Consider the following 25,073-nt stretch of genomic DNA (forward strand, 5'->3'; position numbering starts at 1 on the left):
TCCCTTAAATTTGAAGTATATATTTTTTTCCTCGAATTTAAAATATTTAGATCCTAAAATTAAAAAAAAAATAGATTATTTTAGTCCTTCAAATTTAAATTTTGTATTTTTAAATTTTTAAATATAAAAATTTATTATTTTAGTCCATTTCAATTAATCATTATGAGTTATGTTATTAAAGATTAAAATAATATTTTTTGAAATTATAGAAATTAAAAAAGTAATTTTAAAATTTGAGGAATCAAAATAATAATTTATAATATTTTAGAGATTAAAAATATAAGTTTTAAATTTAAAAAATTAAAAATATATAGTTCAAATTTGGAGGGTTGAAAATATAATTAAGCCTATAATATAATAAATTATGCTTGGTTCAAGATTCATTATTTCTAGAGTTGGGCTTACGGGTTGCATTATTTACTGTCCACACGGACTTGGATCAAGTGCAGTCTTGGTCTCGCACGTTATATGGATTAGATTCTGAAATTTGTGTATCAAATGTTTGGTTTGTGAAATTGTATATGATTTATTTATTTTCAATAAATAATTTTTTAAAATAAATATTATAATTATTTTAAAATAAAAGCAAAAATGATGTTATTTTGGGTTGGCCAATGAATGATTTGGGCTCTTACGTAAATCACAAACCCAAGGAGCACCGTGCACGAACTTATTATTAAATGTTTGAATAAATTTAATTTTAGGCATAGAGTATATTAGATAAAATTGATAAATGTGAAAACTAATCATAAAATAACGAAAAATGCTGATGGAATCACTTAGACATGTAATTATTAATGTGTAAATACTGTTGGGATAATAACACAATATTAAACTACGAGGATGTTTTTATCAATACATATTAACTGAACTCTCCTTTATGGCATAGGTTACAAAATATTGTTTTTGAATTTTTGTAGTTGAACAACTTAAATGTTATAAAATCAAATTTTCCATTAAATTATTAAACATGTTAGCACAGATCGTAAACCATGTTTACAAAATTTAAACGTGATTCTACATGTTCCGACAAGTCTATCCAAACATGTTGAAAATATTAGTTTGTTTAAATAAAAGGCTTACGTAGACCATTTTCCTTTACACAGAGTTCGGTTTAAAGAAGAAAAGAGAGGAGGAAAAAAACAATGATCCCGATATATGGAGGATGAGATGCAAAATATAGATAATATATTATTTCTTTTTTTTTCTTCTTAAAAGTTTAAGTGAAATGCATCTCACGAGTTCATCAAGATCACAATAGATCTCTCATGACTATATAAATGTTTATAAAAATAATTACAAATTATTTATCGATATAAATTGTTGATATAAATTTATGTTCTTTTATGTTCTTCATATTAGTAGAAATTTATGTTCTTTTAAAATATGAAATTGTTGATATAAATTTAAATACTATTTTAAGACAATTTAATTAGCAGGATCTAAAAATCATAATGACTTTCTCTTTCATTTTAAATTATTCTAATATTGAAAGAGAGATAAAAATTTAAAAGAAAAGTTTTGTCTCTCATTTTGGGTTTTCCTCTTATTTTCTTTATATTCTCGATTAAACAAAATAAAATTGTTATTTTTCCTACATTTTCTCTCTAAGATGATAAGGCAAGTGCGTTTTGCAGTGAAAATAAAATATCTTTAAGTTTGGGAGATACGTGTGAGTCATTAACTACAACTTGGTTTGGATGAGACAAATAGAGAGACAAAAAAGAAATAATGATGTGGTAATACACTTGCTTACCGTACATGTCAGTACTTTGTCTACCACACTGTTCTTTTTTTTTTTTTTTTCACGTGAGTTAACTTGGAGCTGTAAAAGTAAAACCCAAAAGAAAAGAAAAATAAAATACGTCAAAATTATGTCAAATTTCTAGTTATAACTTATAAGACATAATAATTTTAGCCTTCTATTAAATTCAAGTTGATGTGATATATATTTTCTATACTTATTTGGTAAATAAAAAAAGTATTACGTCATTAAATTTATTATGCATACATTTTAAGAACGCGTTGCCTTATGTGACGCGTCAATGATTTGAAGACAGTGCCACGTTAATATGAACCTGACAAGATAATTTTTTTTCATTGTCAATTTAAAAAATACGAAAAAAATCACAATCAATAAAAATATTAATTTAATTTTTATACATGTATAAAAAATATAAAATAATTATTACAAACGTATTTTTTAAAGTATTTATATTAAAAAATAACAAATTTATTATATAGACTATTTTTACTCTTTAGAAAAAAGTTAAAGAAGGGACATCAGACTCTTGAGAAATTAAAAAAGAGAATTTCTATGGTACATTCAATTATTGAGGGATTTTGGTACTATAGTTGATGTATAGCTTATGTGTATCTATATGTCACTATTTAAAATTCATGTTAATTTTTCAATTTTTATAACCGAATTTCAGTTTTTCATTCTTTTTCTCGGTATCTCTCTCATCTTCACTTTTAAAAATGGGGTATTAGGGTTAATAAACTTACGACATTCATGTAAGCAGCCAATTTTTTTCCCATTACCTAAATCCCCTTCTCTTATCTATTTTTGGTTGACTAATCTTGCAGGTTTTTCTGTTTTTTTTTACTTAATTGCAATTTGTTTTTTTTTATTTTTGATGCATCATTTTTAATTGAATTTTCTGCAATAAATTCTCATCTGCTGGCTTCCTGTGAGAGTCTTGATGTTGTAACGACCCGGCAAGTCACCACACTCATAACCGCAGCACACCGGAAACACTAGACAAAATAGAACGAGTATATAAATATAGGATCTAGAATATAAATATATACAAATGTTCCAATCCGACTAGAGTTAGGGCGTAAAATAAAATACAATCCAAAATAGCCAGATAGTGGCTTAACGTCCAAAACATCAGCCAGTTAAGACTCCCCGTCCTCTGCCAGCTATAAGCTTGCTCCTATCACAAATCTAGCCCTGCTCTGCTCCCATACAAGTATGATCATTGCAGTCCAAACACATGGAAAACAACAAGGGTAAGCTAGTATAAAAAGAACAAGATATAGGGAAATTTTTTAAGTAATAACAGCAATTACAACCATCAACAATTCATCAATAACATCCTGTCAGTCATTACCACACGGTTTATCAATGCACACACAATGCGTCGTCACGCATATCACCTCGGAGATCTCCTACCGCACCTCAGCCTTTTGGCCTACACACTTCAGCCTTTCGGCCTACACACTTCAACCTTTCGGCCTACACACTTCAGCACACGTATCATCACAACGGTATAACTCAACATATCGATTTGCAACAATGCACAACTAATACAACTCACCATATCATTTTTCAATCAAAATACAACTAATGCAACTCACATCAATCAGCAATATTATTTACTCATCATCACACCATATTCGTCTATTCCAATTCAACTCAGTATATAAGAAATTTTCATCTCCGCGCCCGGCGCACTCGTGGTTGCGCCCAGCGTTTTACAACTAGAGAGCACCAGGAACCAATACGCTCGGCGCAATACTTATTGCGCCCGGCATAAGGGAAGGCAGAGGCCTCACAGGATTTCATATGCCCGGCGTACGAACCCGCGCCCAGCGCCGGATAGGTAGAGACTTTCACCAAGTCTCACGCTCGGCGCAATATAAATTGCGCCCAGCGCCACCCCTGGCAGAGACTCCCATGGAATCTCCACGCCTGGCGAGACAAGGCCAAGCCCGACGCCACACCAAAACTCAAAACTTGAGTCATACACTGATATCGCGCCCAGCGCGGTTCCACCACGCCCAGCGAGGGCCATCCAGAGACTCTGATGGTCACGCGCCCGGCGCGAAGAACTACGCCCAGCGTGATACCCAACAGCTACTCTCAAACTTTCAAAAATCTCATCGGAACCTACAAAACAACCAGGAAATCCCACATGCAATTGGCCTAAAACAATGCATTTCCATCGAGCATCACGAAAAACCTCTCATTTCCAACATGCAACCATAGAATCAAGAAAACCCAAATTTTTTGAAATGAAACTCCAACTCCCAAAACCCATTTTAGCAAATCACCACCAAGAATTAACAACCAGAAATCAGAAATTGAGTTTCTAGAACTCGTTTGCAACCAAAATCCACAAGAACCAGCTTCCCTTACCTCAAATCAAGGAAATCGAGCTTCGGGAAGAATAACAACGAGAGGTAAACGAAGAACGGCTTGAACGACGAAGGAGAAGAAGGGAAACTCCTACTCAGCTAGCAAAATCCCGAATCCGCTCCACACCACCACCTTCAATGGTCAAAACGAAAGATCGAAGGGAAGAGAGTGAGAGTGAGTAAGCAAGAGGGTCGGGGGTAGAAAAGGAAGGAAGGAAGGGGTCTCACAGATGTTGCTTATTTTGACCATGCCATTTGCAAAGACTTTAAAGAATGCATCTGTATTAGTAGCATATTTCTTCACTAGTTTGTCCGTAGAATCGCTATTGAACAGCTCTTGGTCGGAATGGAAAAGACCTTTTTAATCTGGTAAATTCTTGAAGTATAGATTATTGAAATGGAGTGAAATGAGAAAGATACGAAAAAAACAAAAAAAAAACGTGAACAATTATAAAAACTTAAAACTGACATGAATTTTAAATAATAACACATAAATACACATCAATTATACATCACCTACAATATTAAAATCATTCTTTTATAGAGAATTCAGTAGTAACCTCATTAAAAAAAATTAATTAAACCTTCATAAATACAATGTTGTTTTGACACAATTCAAATAAAATACAAATTTGATAAATGAAATTGAAGAAGCAATAGAGATAAGGACTAAAGAGGGCACTATCCATGTGATATGTTGCATTTGGATGAAAAGAAGAGATTCTTTGTTTCACCGATTCTTCATTACACACAAAATCTTTTATGGGGACTCAATCAATAGAAAAATAAACCACTTTACCACAAAGCCAGGATTTTGCTGCCCCATCTCTTATACTTTACACTAATTTATTTACTTATTTACATATTTTCATTGCAACAGACAACAAGTACAATTATTTTGTTAAAAGATAAAGATACATAATTTTTCTTATACTTCAATCTTGAAGAATTAATGTCCACAATACTTTTTTTTTCTTAAAAGAAATTAAAATGATTTTAAGTGAGTTAATCTACATTTTGGTGATCGTATTTATTAGTTATTGAGTTTTGTAGTATGACACTTGTTCTCCTTTGTAATTTTTTGAGTTGGTTGTTTTGGGGAGTGATGTTATCATTTTATATAATTCCAAAGTTAAATACCTACAAAATATTTGGTCACGGTTTTTTGTCCCAACCAGAAATCTCTAGCAAAGACAAAATCTGCCTCCACTAAAATCGTGAGGGATTACTCCAAGTAGAATAGAGGACTTTTGAAACCTCTTAATAAAATGGTAAAAATCACAATACTCATCTCACACGTATTCGTCAAATATATACACTTCCTTTTGTTTTTAATTTTTTGATGTATATAAGAAAATACCCCACATGATTTATAATTATTAATAACCTTAAATATGATGTAGTTGTCGTATGGATTAGAAATGAATCTAGGCGATAGAGATAGAACAAGGGAAGAGAAACACCACAGAGCTTCATTTCGTTTTGTTGACTCTTGATAATGCATACTTTAATTAACATATGCATGATGCATCTACTATGGTGCCAACTCATTCATTTGTGGTTTATGTATGGTCCACAATGAGTTTCAACAATACCACACTTTTGCTTTCAACTTTCCCACCATCTAAGTATCTCAGAAAACACAAAAAACGTATGGTCATATTTTACTTAGATACAGAGTGCAGAATTTTGAGTTTTTTATGTTTCAAAAATCTACTAGCTACTAAAATAAAAAAATATATATATTTTATGCCTTAATCTTTTATTAATAATATCTGTCATTATATTAAGTGATATATGATGATAGTTTCTTATTTATATGTATATATTTCAATTATTGACTCATAGACATTCATTATAATGCTCATTTTTTTTGGGGCACTAAAAATAAATTCTGTGTTGGCTGCTGGGAATGAGACAATGACGGAAAAGAAACTGATCCTAGGCCCACCTACCTTAGTGGCACCCTTATTTATAAGTTTTTTTTTATATTTTTTATATAGATATGTGTAACTTTAGCTGTAAACAAATTTTTTCGACAGTAAAATAAAAGGAAAAAGAAATTAATATACTTTTTAAATGAGAAATAAGTATGAATAATTGTCTTTTGAGTATTTTTTTTACATAGAACAAAATGTTGTCCTATAATTTATTAAGTAAAAAAATTGAATTTTTGTCTTTCTAATTTTTTTCTTAATTTATGTTATTTAATTATTTTTAAAATTAAATGTAAAATATTATTCCATTCTATATTTTTTAAACAAATGAAACAGATATTACTGGATAAAAAAAACGCATTATATAATTCAACAAAGAACATTTAACCTTATAAAATAGTTGTTGTTAGTTCATACAAGATTTTATATGTTCCGTTCTGTCTTGCTGGGATACATTATTTACTTTGAATTATTAAACACTTGTTATCTAAGGTGTAAAATTGAATTTTAATATACATTTATATTAGAAAAATTAAAATAACTATTATTTTACTATTATATACTTTTTTTAATGATATTTCAAATTTTCTATAAAAAAATTATCCGTGTTTATTTGATGTAATTCAATTTATTAAATAGTAATAAATTTATTTTAAAATTAATAGAAAACATTTAAACTTTAAAAGGGTAAAAAAATTAGCAAAATATATGGGTCTAAACTATGTTGTTTTCATCGAGAATTTTTTTTTAGAAGATTATTCTACATTTAATAATATATAAATATAGATAAATTAATTATAGATTTAAATTTAAATATATTTATGTTAAAAATAATTAAAATAACCATCATTTCACTATTATATGCATTTTTTTTATGATATTTAAAATTTTATATGAAAAAATATTCGTGTTTAATTGATGTAATTTAATTTATTAAATATTAATAATTACTTTTATAATAAATAGATCGTTTGAATTTTATAAAAGTAAAAAAAAATAAAAAAAATGGGTTTGAACTATATAATTTTGTGCAAATTATTTAGATGACATTTGACCTTGATAGCACTTCTACTGTTCGCGAAATTATGTGCGTCAATAATCATATAATTAAGTTTTAAATATATTTTTAGTTTTTATAAAATAAGTGAATTTTTCCTATACAAAAAATAAATATAAAAGAAAGTGTTTTTCAAACATAATAAATAACATTAATGTGAGGATTATTAATTCACCATTGAATACAATTAAATTTATTAAATTTAATATTCAAGTCTCCTTTATATATATGTCTCGATGATATACATGGACTTGACCTAATTCCCTGTATTCTTGTATTGATTTGAACAATGTTAAAATAATATTTGATTAGTAAAAGTTATGTCTTGTAATTCACAAGTGTAAATTAAGAAAAATGCTAGTAACATAGTTTTTTTTTATATAAAAAATACAATTTTATAATTAGTTGAAATTTATTAAAAAATACAAAATTTGATGAGACCAACACCCTATTTAATGATTCTTTCTCACAATTTTATTTTAAAATTAATAAAAAATCTTTGAATTTTAAGAGGATAAAAAATCTTAGAAAAAAATAGGGTTTGAGCTGTGTAGTCTTGAGCGAGAAAACTTTTTAGATGACCATTATAATAATATATAAATATAAGTATAGATGAATTAATTCTAAATTTGAATTTGAATGTATAATTATATTTTAAAAATTAAAATAACCATTATTTCATTATTATATGTATTTTTTATGATATTTCAATTTTTTTAATAAAAAATTATTTATTTTTAATTGACGTGATTCAATATGTTAAATGCTAATAAAATTTATTTTACAATAAATAGAAAACATTTGAATTTTAAAAGGGTAAAAAATTCTTTAAAAAAATAGATTTGAACTATGTAATTTTGAATGGAAATTTGTTTTTTAGAAGACTATTCTACATTTAATAATATATAGATATAGATAAATTGATTCTAAAATTGAATTTAAATATACATTTATATTAGAAAATTAAAATAACCATCATTTTACTATTATATGAAATTTCTTATGATATTTCAAATTTTCTAACAAAAAAGTACCCGTGTTTATTTAGAAAAAAAAATGGTTTCAAGCTATGTAATTTTGCACAATTTTTTTAGATGACTATTTTATCTTTTATAACACTTGTAATTGTACCTATACTATACATGAAATAATGTGCGTGAATAATAATATAGTTAAATTTTAAATATATTTTTAATTGAGTTTTTCCTAAACGCGAAATAAATGTAAAAAAAGTGTTTTATAAACATAATAAATAACATTAATTTGAGTAATTTAATTTTTCATCGAATACAATTAAATTTATTAAATTTAATATTCAAATCTCCTTTATATATGTCTTGATATGGACTTGACCTAATTTCCTATATTGATTTTAACAATGTTAAAATATTTTTTGATTGGCAAAAATTATGTCTTCAATTCAAAAGTAAAGAAAAAGGTTAGTAACACATTTTTTAAAACACACACTTTATAATTAGTTGAAATTTATTAGAGAATACAAAATTTGATGAGACTAACACCCTATTAAATGATTTTCTCTCACAAATTTATAGTTTTTAACAAATTTATTTTAAAACTAATAGAAAATGTTTGAATTTTAAAAGAATAAAAAAACTTAGAAAAAAAAAAGGTTTGAGTTGTATAGTTTTGAGTGTGAAAAAAAGTTTAGATGATTATTATACCTTTAAAAATATATAGATACAATTATAAAAGAATCGATTCTAAATTTAAATTTGAATATAGAGTTATATTTTAAAATTTTAAATAACCATTATTTCATTACTATATGTATTTTTTTTATGATATTTCAAATTTAAATGAAAATTTATTTATTTTTAATTGACGTAATTTAATTTATTAAATGATAATAAATTTATTTTACAATAACAATTTGAATTTTAAAAGAATAAAAAATTCTTGAAAACAAAATGGGTCTAAACTATATAGTTTTGAATGGAAATTTGTTTTGTAAAAGACTATTTTACATTTAATAATATATAGATATATATAGATGTGGATAAATTGATTTTAAAGTTGAATTTGAATAAGCACTTATATTAGAAAAATTAAAAATAACTATCATTTTATTATTATATGTAATTTTGATATTTCAAAATTTTAATGATAAATTATTTGTGTTTATTTGATGTAATTCAATTTATTAAATAGTAATAAATTTATTTTAAAATTAATAGAAAATATTTAAACTTTAAAAGGGTAAAAACATTTAGAAAAAATGGGTCTGAGCTGTGTTGTTTTGATAGAGAATTTTTTTTAAAAGGTTATTCTACATTTAATAATATATAAATATAAATCAATTAAAAATTAGAATTTTACTATATATATTTATATTAAAAATAATTAAAATAATTATCATTTTACTATTATATGCATTTTTCATTATATTTTTAATTTTCTATGAAAATATATGTGTTTAATTGATGTAATTCAATTTATTAAATACTAATAATTGATTTTATAATAATTAGATCGTTTGAATTTTATAAGGGGTAAAAAAATGGGTTCAAGTTATGAAATTTTGTACAAAATGTTTTTTAAATAACTTGTAACTGTCTTTTATTTATAAAGATAAGAAAAATTATAAAAATACCCGCAATGAAGATTAAACTTAAGTATATGTTTATAATTACTTTAATCTCTGCCTACCCAACTATTAGGCTAAATAAGTGAATATATACTAGTAGTTTTTAATTAACTATCCCAACACCTAAGTAACCTTAGTGGTTCGTATATATACAGATTTATATATGTCACTAATAATATAATTAAATTTTAAATATATTTTTTGTCTTTATAAAATTAGTGAATTTTTTATAAACGAAAAATAAATATATAAAAAAATATTTTATAAATATAATAAATAACATTAATGTGAGGATTTTAATTTGTCATTGAATACAATTAAATTTAATATTCAAGTGTCTTTTATATATGTCTTGGTGATATATATGGACTTCACCTAATTCCTTGTATTGACTTTAACAATATTAAAATAATGTTTGATCAATAAAAATTATATCTTACAATTCATGAGTATAAATTAAGAAAAATGCTAGTACACTTTTTTTTAAGGGAAGTAACACAAGTTTTAAAATACATTTTCTAATTAGTTAAAATTTATTAGAAAATAAAAAATGTGATGAGACCAACACCCTATTCAATGATTTTTTCTCACAATTTTATACATTTCAACAAATTTATTTTAAAATTAATAAAAAATCTTTGAATTTTAAAAGGGTAGAATTTTTTTTTAAAAAGATGGGTCTGAACTGTGTTGTTTTGATGGAATTTTTTTAAAAGGTTATTTTACCTTCAATAATATATAAATATAGATAAATCAATTAAAATTTGAATTTGAATGTACATTCATGTTAAAAATAATTAAAATAATTATCATTTCACTATTATATGCATTTTTCATGATACTTTTAATTTTCTATGAAAATATATTTGTGTTTAATTTATGTAATTCAATTTATTAAATATTAATAAAATATTTTATAATAAATAGATCGTTTAAATTTTATAAGGGTAAAAAATTTAGAAAAAAAAATGGGTTCGAGCTATGTAATTTTGTGCAAATTCTTTTTAGATGACTATTTTATCTTTATAACACGTGTAACTGTACTTGGACTATACACAAAATTATATGTATCAATAATCATATAATTAAGGTTTGAGAAAGGTTATAATAATACCGGTATGACTAATATGAGCTCGAAGTTTCTTTCGTAACTTGTAAAACTTATTTGCAATGGCTCCCTTCCATGCCCCATTTCATAGGGAACCTCAAAGTGGCTTTATTTCATTATATTACATCTATATACTAATTCCATTCATTTAATATACCTATATTTGTTGTCATTGAGATAAGAAATGTCGTTTCTAGTCCATCTATTTATTTATATATATATATTTATATGAAAAATGAAAAGTTAAAAAATCATTATAAAATAATCCAAAAATTACAATAGAAAAGAAAAAGAGAGGTGTCTAACTTTTATCAAGTATTATATTATTCAATAGCTTTATATTAAATGTAAATTTTGTAAATCTAACTGTTAGATTAAAAGTTTTTTACTTTTAGACTATATATATATATATATACACACAAAATTTTATACCGGTGCTACTATAACGTGAGTTTTTTAAAACGATAAATAAATATAAAAGGAAGTGTTTTACAAGCATAATAAATAACATTAATATGAGAACTTTAATTCACCATTGAATACAATTAAATTTATTAAATTTAATATTCAAGTCTCCTTTATATATATGTCTTGATGATGTACTCACTCCGCTTTTTTTTTTTGTTTCACGTTTAAAGTTATGCACAATAATTAGGAAAATAATTAATATTTTAGTTTTTCAAAGTATTTATTACTTATTTTCCTATTATAGGTGATTGGAGAAGAAAAATAGGTACATTAAAAAATGAATAAACACATTGTTCAGTAAACACACATTAATTATCAATGATAAAAATGAAAAAAAAAATTAATAAGTCATTGATTTTAGAAAAGTGACAATGAAAAAAAACAAAAAAATAATATCAAAACGACTATGAATAAAAAACGAAAAGAATACATGGACTTGATAATTCTCTGTATTGATTTCAACAATGTTAAAATAATATTTGAATAATAAAAGTTATTTCTTGTAATTCACAAGTACAAGTTTAGAAAAATGCTAGTAGCATAGTTTTTTTAAAACACATTTTCTAATTAGTTAAAATTAATTAAAAAATACAAATTTTGATGAGACCAACATTCTATCAATAAATTGTAACAAATAAAAGTAAGTGTGTTACAGACTCTTCACGACACCATTCAAATTCTTCATTTCTCTTTTCCTAAATCATCAAGTGACAAATCATTATCCACAAAACTAATTAATGCATCGCCACCTCGTAGATATAATAATTCCGTGTCATTTACACAAAAATAATGTTAAAAAAAAATTAACAACAAAATTAAAAAAGGTTAAAAAAGATTTAAAAATAAAGACAATTTGTTTTTTAATTATAGAGAATAAAAATTAGTTTAACAAGTAAAAAAATCACATTGAATATGTCATTTTAAAGTAATATTTGTCACGTTATCACAACACAAATAATTAATAAAAAATAAATGACAGTGACTAAAAAAGAAAAAAAAAAAGAAGAAGAAGAAACTATGTGTAGCGACTAAAAGATGATATTTTAAACTATATAGTCTAAAAAGAAATTAAAACTGTAAGACTAAAAGGAAATTTAAATGAAACTACAAAGATTAAAAAGGTATAATTAAATAAAAAAAATCTGTCAAAATAATTTTTGTCTCATCTTCACAACAACAATATTAATAAAAAAATAAATAACATAGACTAAAGAGAAAATATATGTACAAAAATTAAAAAAAAATATTTTAAACTATAAAAATTAAAATAAAAAATAAATTAGAGAAAAACATATCTAAATCTAATTATTATAAAAATCGACACTAAACAAACTAATTTATGATTAAATAATAATAACCTAATTTATCAACTTTAAATATCTTTTTAGTTACATTTTTCCAAATTCACATTAGAACTTTGTTTGACACCATAAAATATTAAAATAAAATTGCATAGCTCATTTCATGACAACGACAAGTTCAAAGTTAGCATCATAGAACACGTGATTTAAAAAAAAATTAGGCTTAATTATATTTTTGGTCTTCCTAATTTAGTGTATGAACAATTTTGGTCCTCATAATTTGAATTGCTTAATTTTAGTCCATAAATTTAAATAATGGGCAATTTTAGTCCTACAAACAATTTATCATCCAAAATTCAACAGACATTAATGATATGGATTTTATGCTAAATAAACATTAATTATATATTATTTAATTTCTTACGTGTCAAATTATAATATTCAAATTTTAAAAATTTTAAATTTAAATTCGTTTTCTCATCCTCCGTACCCTTCTCTTTGTTTCTTTACTAGCACCCTCCGTACCCTTCCTTTTATTTCTTCACCAGCACCCTCGCCAACAACACCGTGTACTCCTCCAGCACCTCGCCACGATCGCCACCAGTATCATCTCTTTCCAACAATTATTGCGAGAATTTTTTACTGAAATAAAATTTTTTTAATTTTTTTTTACCAAAACAGTACCTATTCCAATTTATTTACAGAAGTAGCATCTTTTACTGTTCACACTCAGAATTCGGTTCTCGGGCTCAGAATTCGGTTCCCGGGGAACCGAATTTTGAGTAGTGTTTAAATTTTTTTTTCTTTTCTATTTATAGTTCAAGTTGTGTGTTAATGTTGCAATTGGAACGACCCGTTCTCCAAGTAGAACGGGCCATTCTGCTTGCACGCGTAGTCTGTTAATTTTGAAACTGGAACGTCCAAGCAGAACAACCCGTTTTGATCCATTCGTCATGTGTGTACTTTTGCATCCAGAATGGACCATTCTAAAAGGAGAACGAGCCGTTCTGCAAGTGCTGCATGGAGAACGGGCCGTTCTGAAAGAAGAACGGGTCGTTTTGGATCTAGATTTACATCATGCTCAGATCCAAAAAGTAAAAAAAAAAATTAAAAATTCTATTTTAGTGAAAAATTCTCACTACGATTGATATCAATATCCTTTTCATTTTGTTTTCAATATTATTTGAATTAAAAAATTTTAAAATTTGAATATTAAATAATTTGACACGTAAAAAATTAAATGATATATAATTAATGTTTATTTAGCATAAGATTCACATCATTAACGTCTGTTAAATTTTGGATGGTAAATTATTTGTGGGACTAAAATTGTCCATTATTAAAATTTATATACTAAAATTAAGCAATTCAAATTATGAGGACTAAAATTACTCCTACACTAAATTAGGAGGACCAAAAGTGCAATTAAACAAAAATTTTAGTATAAAAGGAACTACGACCTCCCTCTAGTTAACATTAACATAATCAACAAAGTAATTTACGCCCAATTTAGCATTATTATCCAATCTCCTAAGGCAAAATGAGTGCCACCCAAGTCCCTTAGGTATCTCTCAGCTCCTCCTCCTCACGGCGGAAAATGCCAGTGGTTGGCCTCGGCACTGCGCCGGAGGCAACCAGTATAGTTAGTACAAAGGATGCAGTCCTTGAGGCCATCAAACAAGGTCACAGACAGACATGTTGATACTGCTGCTGTCTATGGTGCGAGCAATCTGTAGGAGAAGCCATAGCAGAAGCACTTAGACTTGGCCTAATTGCATCTGGGGATGATCTCTTCATCACTTCCAAATTATGGGTCACTGATAATCAACTTTTCATTTCAATAATATGCATTAATATTTAATCAACTTTTCGTTACGCAAATTATTGAAATAACTTTTCTAGAGAACAACACTTATTTAACTTTATCTAAATTTTGTTCTTAATCCAAAATATGGTGGTACTAGAATACTTGGATCTCTTTCTGATACACTGGCCCTTGGCTACTAAGCCAGGAAAAGTTGTGTACCCCATTGAAGTATCAGAGATAGTGGAATTTGACATGAAGGGTGTGTGGGGATCCATGGAGGAATACCAAAGACTTGGCCTCACCAAAGTCATTGGAGTCAGCAACTTCTCCATCAAGAAGCTTAAATATATTCTAAATCATTGATTGAATTAAACCTTAATCCTAATTAACAGATAGAAGTTAACCTTGGTTGGCAACAACACATACTTAGAGATTTCTGAAAGGCAAAGGGTATTACAGTAACTGCCTTCTCACCCCTGAGGAAGGGTGCTAATTTGGTGATGGACAATGATGTACTCAAAGAATTGGCAGATGCTCATGGCAAGACTGCAGCTCAGGTATATGCTAATTTCTAAGTCACATTAACTTAATATATATATATATATATATATATATATATATATATATATATAGGGAATGCTAATAAATTTTTACCTATTTTTTAGTGAGAGTATGTTAGCAACCTACACTAAAATTTTAGGACAAAAAAACCATTTATTTCTTTTGATTTGGTTAATTCGTACAAAGAATATTATAATAATTTAATTTAATTTTAAATAAAAATAAAATATTTTCTCTTTCTTATTAATTTCATTCTCCAAATCATTTATTTTTTCTATTAATTAATTTTTATTTGTTCAGAGAGAGATATCATGAGAGATGAGAGAGAAATGAGTTAAAGAAGGAATTTAATAGGAGAGATGTAAATAAGTTAGAGAAAGAATTTAATAGGAAAGAGAAATGAGTTAGAGAAAGAATTTAATATGAGAGAAAAATGACTTAGAGAATGAAATTAATAAGAGAGAGAAAATATTTTTTTATTATTTAAAATTAAATTAAATTACTATAATATCCTTTATACAAATTAACCAAATCAAAAGAAATGAGTGGTTTTTTTGTCCTAAAATTTTGGTGTAGGTTGCTAACATACTCCCACTAAAAAATTTTCATTTAAAATTAAATTAAATTACTATAATATCCTTTGTACGAATTTAACCAAATCAAAAGAAATGAGTGATTTTTTTGTCCTAAAATTTTGGTGTAGGTTGCTAACATACTCCCACTAAAAAATAGGTGGAAGTATATTAGCATTCCCCTATATATATATATATATATATATATATATATATATATATAAGAGTAAGTCTATTTAGATTTATTTCGTTCAATAACTCATGTTCTATATCAAATTTCAATGATTTAATCATTGAATTTAAAGTTCTTAATACATAGATTAAATTTGCACATTCATTAAAAATTTGAAAATTATTTTCTACTTTATTTTATTAATTGAAATTAACATATGAAATAATTTTATAATTATCTGCCAATTTGAATTAACGAAACGAGGTATCAAATAATTTTTAAATTTTTTAAAAATTTGTAAATTTGATCTATGCATTAGAAACTTTAAATTCAATGGTTTGATTATTGAAATTTAATATAGAATATGAGTTAGTAAAAGAAATAAGTTTAAATAGACTTCCTCATAGAGTAAACGAATTCATTCTCCCTTATATATAAAATGAGTGCTAGTAACACTTTTTAATGCACTCATTCTTATTAATTATAATTTATTAAAAATTACAAAATGAATAGAAAAAATTATTAAATAGAATATAGATCCTATAAAATTTTATATTTTTTTAATAAATTTCAACCAATAAAAAAGAGTATCTTGCTAGTATTTCTCTATAAAAGAATTAACAATGACATTAATTGATTTGTTTCTTTTTTATACAATTGATCCCTTTAGGATGTGTTTGGTTTCATGTCAAATATGTTTAAAATCAAATTAATTACATAAAAAACAATCAAAATTATGTTTGTTGTATGTTTAATTATTAACAAAATTAATTTTAAGATATCAAAATTCACTTGAATCACTTCCACTTAAGAGTAATTATTAATAATTTCTTCATAAAATAAAATCAAGTTGAGTTTTGCTTGCCTAGATTTTTAATTACACACTTGAAATCAACTTTTGATAACAAATTTTCAAATAATATTCAATATGTTTTTTTTTCATTCAAACGAAAATTACATTACTTTTAACTTATAATTACTCAAAATCAATTATAAAAATTAACATTGATTCAAAATTAATTATAGCGACACATATCCAAAAATATACTTAGAATCTGTTCGAATATAAATTACAAACTTTTTAGAGAGTTTTTTTTATTAAAAATATTTTTAATAAAAAAAACTCTTAAAAATACTTCTAAAATTATTTCTAAACATTGTCTTATTATTCTTTAAAAAAAAAAAAACTAATTCCTAGCGGTTTGTACACGGACATAAGTACATATGACGATACACTTGGCCATTCGTATTATTTAACGGGAAAGATTATTTTCAAATATTTAAACATCCTAAATCCTAAACACATATATATCTTTTGTCAGACATCGATATAATGTGAATAATAATTTTTTAAAGTATTTAACATAATTGTATATTTAAAAAATAAAATAAAATTGAATATCATTGGTTAAACTGAATGAAGATGATATAATTGATGTAGTGTATTTGTTTTAATGAGTAAAAAAGATGATATTTAGAAAATGAAATTGGAAATATATGATTATGATGGTTGGTATCTTAAGTAACCTGAATTGTAAAACAAGGTTTGACTTAAAAAGAAAAGCGATTTGAGTGAGCGCGTGGATGACAGGCAAGTCATTGTTAAGCGGTTTATTCATTCAAAGCAACACTGTAAATGCCAGCTCATTTCTTATCACAAATTAGAAACATGTTTCACACCACTCACCACCAACCACATAACATCATTTTTTTTCCCTACTTATATATATATATATATTATAAAATTATATGCAACCAATTAATATAAATAATACTCAATATATAAATTTTAAAATTATTTTTACTTAATTGTATTTTAGGAGATTCAAACAAAACATTTTTTAAGAATCCAAACTCATTAGTCATTACTAAAACTCATAAGATTATTAAAATTTTGATTATTAATATTTGCATCAACAGTTATAATTTTGCACTTCAGTTTTTAACATATCTTTGGTTGTTTTACAAAAACGTTTTAGGAGGTTTACTTTAGTCTTTTTTTTATTAGACCTCGTTCAAATTGTTCACTGCATTAATTTTGTTTTACAAAATTTTACTTAATCACTTGTTGAATTTTTTGGTCAACAAAGAGTAATAAATGCAATATATTAGTTTTTTGGGTTTTTTCTCTTTCACGACGACAGAGGATGATCACTAGTCAAACGTTAGTCAAAACATCATTATTTAAGTGAATATACATCAATTGATTATGTGAAGAAAACAGAAAAATAAAGTCCTATATTTTTTAAAAAATAATTTAAATTAAAATAATATAAAAATAAATTATTGACTAATGTCATTAATTAATTTTTTTTTAACTCTTGTAAAACAGTTACAAAAGTCAAAAGGGTTGATATAACGTTTATAACTTTAGACGAATTAAAATAATAAAAAAAACAGTTCACATAAATCACAGCCTTTTTTATCAGTCAAAAACACACATAAATCACAACCTTTCTCATAGAAAATGCAAAATTTTAAATTAATTTCATAAACGTTCAAAAAGTCTGAATACGTGTATGACTTAGCTTGAAAAATAAAATCCAATTTCATGAAATACTATGTTTTTAAAATGAGTAATTTTTTTTCATATAAAATTTCTCCCCAGATAACATTACCCCTTTTTAAGGTAGAGAGTTGTTATTGTGACACCCTCTACCCCAACATAATTACTTAATAAGCATTAACTATATTAAAAAAAATATATTAGAGCGATAATAAATATCATAAGGTAGAAGATGCACATTCGTAATTAACATTTATACCAAACTCAAGAAGTCATAATAAAACAAAGATTATAAATTAATCTCAGTAAAGGTGGCAGTGCCTCCTAGTTAGGAATCAATTTATAATTTTTGTTTATATCATACAAATATATTTAAATTTCAAAAGAAGGAAAATAAAACATTATTATCCCAGAAAGAAGCCTAGCTAAGCCCGATGTCACATCCTATCAGAGCATGCCCACTTAAGCCTTTAGACTTCATTACCAACATCCTCATGATTAAGATTACCTGCAACATAAATTTAAACATATACAAGAATAACAAGAGGAGTGAGAAACTTCTCACTTAGTTGCAGGTATAGAAATAAAAGTTAAATAGCACACACACATACAATATAATCAATATCATATATATATATATATATGTACATTTATAAATCATGCAATGATTTTATTGACTCGACTCACAAAATGCATGCATGTGGCGCCATACGGAAGTTTCAGAATTTATCACTGGTGACCCAAAGGTACACCTATCACTGGTGTTCATACACCTCGTTAGCATGTTACATCACTGGTGTCCCGAAGGCACACCTATCACTGGTGTTCATACACCTTGTTAGCATCACTGGTATGCGGCCTCAGCGGCACACCTGGAATAATATATGCATATGATGCATGTCATACATTCATAGACTCAACATTTAGCATATTACACATATAAGATTCATATTTCATAATTATGATTTATTTTATTAATCCAACTTTAATAGTCCAATAGTCCAACGGTCCAATGGTCCAATCAGTCCAATAGTCCTACGGTCCAATAGTTCAACAGTTCAATGGTCCATTCATGGATCATAGGTCACAAGTCATGAGTACATATTTCATACAGTCATATCCTCATAGGTCCGCACAGGTCTCATATATACTTCATATACTCAAGTCATAATAAGATCTTCATAAGTTCGTATAGGTATTTTTATTTTAAAACTTATTCATTTTTAACATCAATTACATATTTATTAATTAATAGGAGGCTTAGCCTTCCATATCTTTATTAATAAACAATTTATTTATTTTTCTTTTATAAAAATAGTATAGTTATTATTTACTACAGACAAGAAATCAAGTAATATAAAAAGCAAAGCACATTAATAACAATATTTCATACAAACAACAGACATAAGATCGGGAGCCAATCTACAAACAACTATTTAACGATTACTCCCACACCCCCAAGCGAGGTTTCCCACTCCCCCCTTACCTGGATATACAGAAATTTGGGCAGAATCTCGCTAAAACTTAGAGCAGAACTTCTTCCCCTAGGCTCCTTCAGTCTAAGCAGAACGTAGAGAGAAAAATTACAAGAGAAGAGAAATGAGAAGTGTTTTAGGGAGGTTCTGAAATGAAGAATTGAGGGGCTATTTATAGCCTTCAAAAGACATTAAAATATAAGGAAATTAGGTTTAGTGGATGAGTTAGTGGTGGTAGTGGAGGAGTTAGTGGTGATGGTGGATGGTTAGTGGAGTTTAGTGGACACGTCCTTTGGCACTCCCATTTTGACCTTCTAGACGACTGAATTTGGTCACGAGGTCTTCATGAAAGTTGTAGCTTAGGATGTTATCTTTTCAATCGTTTTGGAATCACCGAAAAAGGAGATCTATTACTCCAGATATGACTGTTTTAGTGAATAGGGGTCAGGCTGCCAGCGTGAGTTAAATATGTTGCGGTTTTTAGAATATTCAACATGGTAGATGAAGGAATTTGAAAATGGTTTCTTCATAAAAGTTATAGTATTTTATCTTAGCTTTCCATTGATATAAAGTTTGTATCATTTGGACAACTACAGACCGAGTTATGCCCCAAAAACCGAGGCTTGCCAGTCAGCCCAGCGAAAACGATTTTAACAAAAAGAAAGTTTACAACTATCTAATTAAGCCCAACAATATACATATGTTTCTAAAGCCTATAATTAATCATAAATGGAGTGTAAATTAGCTACAATTGAAATAAAAGATAATCCTCAAATTATGACCAAATACTATGTAATAATAATAATAATAATAGTAATTACCATTTTGAAAATTGGGATGTTACAGTTATTGCTACCAAACCAAAGTCAAAGTCATTTTTTTTGGACAGGCATCTTTATTGAGTAATTAAACATTTATTGACCATTAATTATGATAGTAAATAATTCAATAAATATTTAGCCCCATTAAAGAAAACAAAACATAACCGATACCTCTTGGTTTTTCCATGAATTTGGATTTTATTACCCAGATTAAAAAAAATTATGGTCAAAAGGAAAAATCTAATTCAAATTAGTAATCAAGTTTTATGACGGTACTTAACTACTTATATATAAGAAAAAAATACTTAAAATTCTTAGATTAAAATATAATTAAATTTTAATTAAGTCAATTTTATTTAATATTCTTATTCTTAATTCAAAAATATTCATATGGTAATAAATGATAGTATTATCTATCATGAATGTGATTAAAAATGTTTTAAAAAATATATAATATATATTTTATGTGAGATTGTAAAAATTAAGTCTCTTAATTCCATGATCGTCAGGTCTACCTAAGATACCCGTTGACCTAATGATCTTAGGTTTGATTTTTATCTTTATTAAAATAATATTTGATTATTAGAAAAATCTAAATCAATCTTTAATTATAAATCAATATTTAATTATCAACTTTAAATATAGATCCACATAATATCAAACAACAAAGTTAGTCAAAACCTTGGTAAAAGTGAGGTGTCAATTTTTCTGATAGATATTAATTTTTAGCAAAGTAAGTAAAAACTTAGTAAAAGTAACTAGCCAAATCTTTTGATGTATATTAACTTTTAACAAAGTCACTAAAATTTTTAGTAAAAAAGTACTTCCTTTGAGCTTATATATATAAGTAAAAAAATATTTAAATTTTTTTAATTTTAATATAAACAAATTTTAATTAAGTCAACTATATTTAATATTCTTAATTAAAAATATTTTTAAGACAATAAATGAGAATACTATTCACAATAATTAATGTGATTAAAGATATTTTAATAAATATAGTATAAATTTATACAGAATAACATATTTAATTATTTTCATTATGTATAAAATGAATTAATTATATATATATATATAAATTTAAATAAATATATTAATCTTTGATAAAATTGATAGATATTTAGCATGAAGGTGGTGTTGTGAAGAGTAAATATGATAGGGTGTTGCTGTTATTTGTGCTGTGTGGTGTGTCGTTGGGAAACTCTTGGTCCATCTTAGGAGCCATCCCACCAATCAATCCATCACTCGACCATATTCTAAAGCCCCAACACAACATAACACACATCCCAATTCCGAAGGTACAAGGAAAGTCCAACACACGAATCAAATCAGACACAAACAAACTCACACCCCAAACACACTCTCCGTTATCCAAACAAACCACTCTGCTCTGTTCTGTTCTGTTTCCCACCACACCCCATGGATTGTTGGTCCTCTCCTCTCCCTCTCCATGATGAATTTGAGAAGCTTGTAATTCGAATGAACCCCCCAAGGTGGACCAAAAACTCTCATCTTCCAACCCTTTTCTCTTGTTGCTCCTTTCTGCTGTTGTTTATGCAACTCAATACTGCTTGCTTTCTGTTTTGTAGAGTTGCTGTGGATAACATTTCGAGCAGAACAGCCACTGTGATAAAGGTGACAAATTCAGCTTCCATTCACACCCCTTTTGCTGCATTGCAAAAGGGTCTTTTGTGTGACCAATTTTCCGTGATTGTTGCAGGTTGACAGCGCCAACAGACGTGGGAGCTTGCTGGAAGTGGTTCAGGTTCTCACTGACATGAATCTCAGTGTTAGACGAGCTTACATTTCCTCTGATGGTGGGTGGTTCATGGATGGTACGGTTCTCTTCACACTCACTTTCTCAATTTTCCATCTACCATGGCTTTGGTGAATTGCGTTTGTAATCTTGTTTTGTGTGATTTTTTTTTTCTCACTGGCCAGTTTTTCATGTTACGGATCAAAATGGGAAAAAGTTTATGCAAGATGATGTAGCCGACCGCATTCAGCAGGTAGATCTGCAAAAATAATCTGAGGCCAGTTTTATGTTTGTGTCATTTCCTATGTAATTTGGCATTGGAATTGAGATTGAGTCTATTTCTTATTTTTCTTTTTACCCCCTTAAAAGCAGCATTCAATTATGAATTATCTTAGTTTCTTAAACGCCATGCTCATATATATGATATAATCCTGCTCAAAATTTCAATTTCCAGCTCATAGTTTTGTGAATTCATGACCTTGAATTCTTTGCTGTTATCTTTGAATGGAATAGGAAATGGGAAACAAGTGGAAAAGGAGTGATTGCTTGGTCTGCATATTAATCCTAGAAAGGAAATAATGCCATGATTCTGTTTATAAAATTTCTTTTCAACAAATTAATTGAGAAGGAACCTGAGAAAACAAGGACTAGTTTGTTTTCATTTTCAAACATGAATCAGCAATTTCACTCTTTTATGTCATTATTCTCTATGGATCCATTTGAATTTATCAATTCATGATGATGATTCTTTTTTCTTGTTGCAGTCACTGGGTCCAAGAGCCTCTAGTTTCCGATCCTTGAGAAGGTCTGTTGGGGTCCAAGCTGAGGCAAAACATACAACCATTGAATTAACCGGAAGAGACAGGCCAGGATTGCTTTCAGAAGTGTTTGCCGTTCTTGCAGACCTCAAATGCAATGTGGTAGCAGCAGAAGTCTGGACCCACAATTCAAGAATGGCATCTGTTGTTTACATCACAGATGAGGGAACAGGATTGTCCATCGACAATCCGGATCGCCTTGCCAAGATCAAGCAGCTTCTGCTGTATGTGCTCGAAGGAGACATTGACAAGAAGAATGCCAACACTGCTGTTTCTGTTGGTTCTACTCACAAGGAAAGGAGGTTGCATCAGTTGATGTACGCCGACCGCGATTATGATGGGGATTCTGGATCAACAAGTGACAAGAACAAACTCCTTGTGACTGTTGATGATTGCACAGATAAGGGATACACTGTTGTGAACCTGAGGTGTCCAGACAGACCAAAGTTGCTGTTTGATACTGTGTGCACACTCACAGACATGCAGTATGTTGTGTACCATGGAACTGTCATTGCTGAAGGACCAGAGGCATATCAGGTTTGTTCTTGATGTTCTTGGAATTAACATACTGTTAGTACTTCTTCATCTTACCGGCTTAGTCTTGAATGATAATTATCATACTTGGTTACATTACATTTACTAAAGTAGAAAATCAAAAGCCTATTTATATAATTCCTTCCTATCAGCTTGTTTGTTGTTGCTGATTGCTATTGAAAGTCCTCATTCAAGGTACTAGCTATACCATTAAACGTCACTAATTTAAATGTTTTGCCCTCTTTTACAGGAATATTATATAAGGCATGTGGATGGAAGTCCTATCAGTTCTGAAGCAGAAAGGCAAAGGGTGATTCATTGTTTGGAGGCTGCTGTTAGGAGACGAACTTCTGAGGTACTACTGCCACTACTACACATGATTTGGATGCCAATTCACAATTCTTTACCAAATATTTATGTGATACTAATATTTTTGTATTTTTGATATTGCAGGGCATAAAGCTAGAACTATGTGGTGAAGACAGGGTTGGCCTTTTGTCTGATGTAACTCGCATCTTTAGAGAAAATGGTCTCTCAGTCAACCGAGCTGAAGTTACAACCAGGGATACCCAAGCCATGAATGTTTTTTATGTGACTGATGTAACCGGAAATCCAGTTAAGAGTGAAACAATCGAAGCAGTTCGAAAAGAAATTGGTTTGACCATACTGCAAGTGAAAGATGATGTCTGCTCAAAACCTCCATCCCAAGAGAGTGGAAAATTCTCTTTGTCTAATCTTTTTCGATCAAGCTCTGAGAAATTTCTTTACAACTTGGGTCTAATGAAGTCTTATTCTTGAACCTAGAGTATTTCCATAAATAGGAGCTATCTATATTGTTCTAATTTGTAAACAGTAGATTAGTTTAGCCTAGACAGGCTGCTTGGATTTCCATTGCAATGCTTTATGGTAGATCTTTCTAGATCTGGAGTAAGTTGTAATTAGATGTTAGATTGTAGAGTTTGATCTCGACATATTTCTAAGTGAATTGTATATTTGTTACATTCTTTTGAGAATGTAATTAGATGTCAAATTATAGAGTTTGATTTAGGCATGTTTCATTGTGAATTGTATATTAATATGCCTTTGATACATTCTTGTGGTCTCAAAAACATTGTCAATACACACACAAGAAAAACCTACTATTTGTTCACCATAACACAATAGTTTAGAAGATAAAATCTATAAAAAAATGTTAATAATATAGGATGTAACCGTTGCCTTTTTTGAAATGGTGATGATTTGATTTACACGGTTTCCACTTTCTTATGCATGTTGAACATCTATCCAACTCTAACTAATCATTGTATTTAATGTATGGTGTATTTAGTCACACATTACAAACATGATTTTTAACATTAAAGTAAAAGTTTCTAGTTCTAGTTTCCACATTTTAACCTATTTGATTTTATTTATTGGATGAGGAATGTGA

The 25,073-nt window shown here is 27.5% G+C and overlaps 1 protein-coding gene, 2 long non-coding RNA genes and 1 pseudogene across 3 annotated transcripts; 2 read left to right on the forward strand and 2 right to left on the reverse strand.

Annotated features, from left to right (window-relative positions):
- Window positions 1-898: 898 nt before the first annotated feature.
- On the reverse strand, window positions 899-5,857 carry LOC109812436 (uncharacterized). The gene is made up of 4 exons (XR_002240920.3): window positions 4,375-5,857; window positions 4,148-4,279; window positions 3,120-3,251; window positions 899-2,964 (listed from the first exon to the last, which is right to left on the reverse strand). It is a non-coding gene; the product is annotated as an uncharacterized LOC109812436 (long non-coding RNA).
- An 8,305-nt stretch (window positions 5,858-14,162) lies between these two features.
- On the forward strand, window positions 14,163-15,004 carry LOC114916768 (NAD(P)H-dependent 6'-deoxychalcone synthase-like; annotated as a pseudogene).
- Window positions 14,845-24,735, forward strand: LOC109812410 (ACT domain-containing protein ACR4). Its single transcript, XM_020376362.3, has 8 exons — window positions 14,845-14,986; window positions 21,653-22,029; window positions 22,126-22,171; window positions 22,257-22,371; window positions 22,478-22,545; window positions 23,057-23,647; window positions 23,895-23,999; window positions 24,098-24,735. The coding sequence occupies exons 2-8, from the start codon at window positions 21,956-21,958 to the stop codon at window positions 24,440-24,442; spliced, it is 1,344 nt and encodes a 447-aa protein (XP_020231951.1). The 5' UTR covers window positions 14,845-14,986; window positions 21,653-21,955; the 3' UTR covers window positions 24,443-24,735.
- LOC145956982 (uncharacterized) lies at window positions 18,474-20,496 on the reverse strand. The gene is made up of 2 exons (XR_014433426.1): window positions 19,727-20,496; window positions 18,474-18,748 (listed from the first exon to the last, which is right to left on the reverse strand). It is a non-coding gene; the product is annotated as an uncharacterized LOC145956982 (long non-coding RNA).
- Window positions 24,736-25,073: the final 338 nt, after the last annotated feature.

Source organism: Cajanus cajan, chromosome 4 (genome assembly GCF_000230855.2).
Source record: "Cajanus cajan strain Asha chromosome 4, NIPB_CcT2T_4, whole genome shotgun sequence".
NCBI lineage: Eukaryota > Viridiplantae > Streptophyta > Magnoliopsida > Fabales > Fabaceae > Cajanus > Cajanus cajan.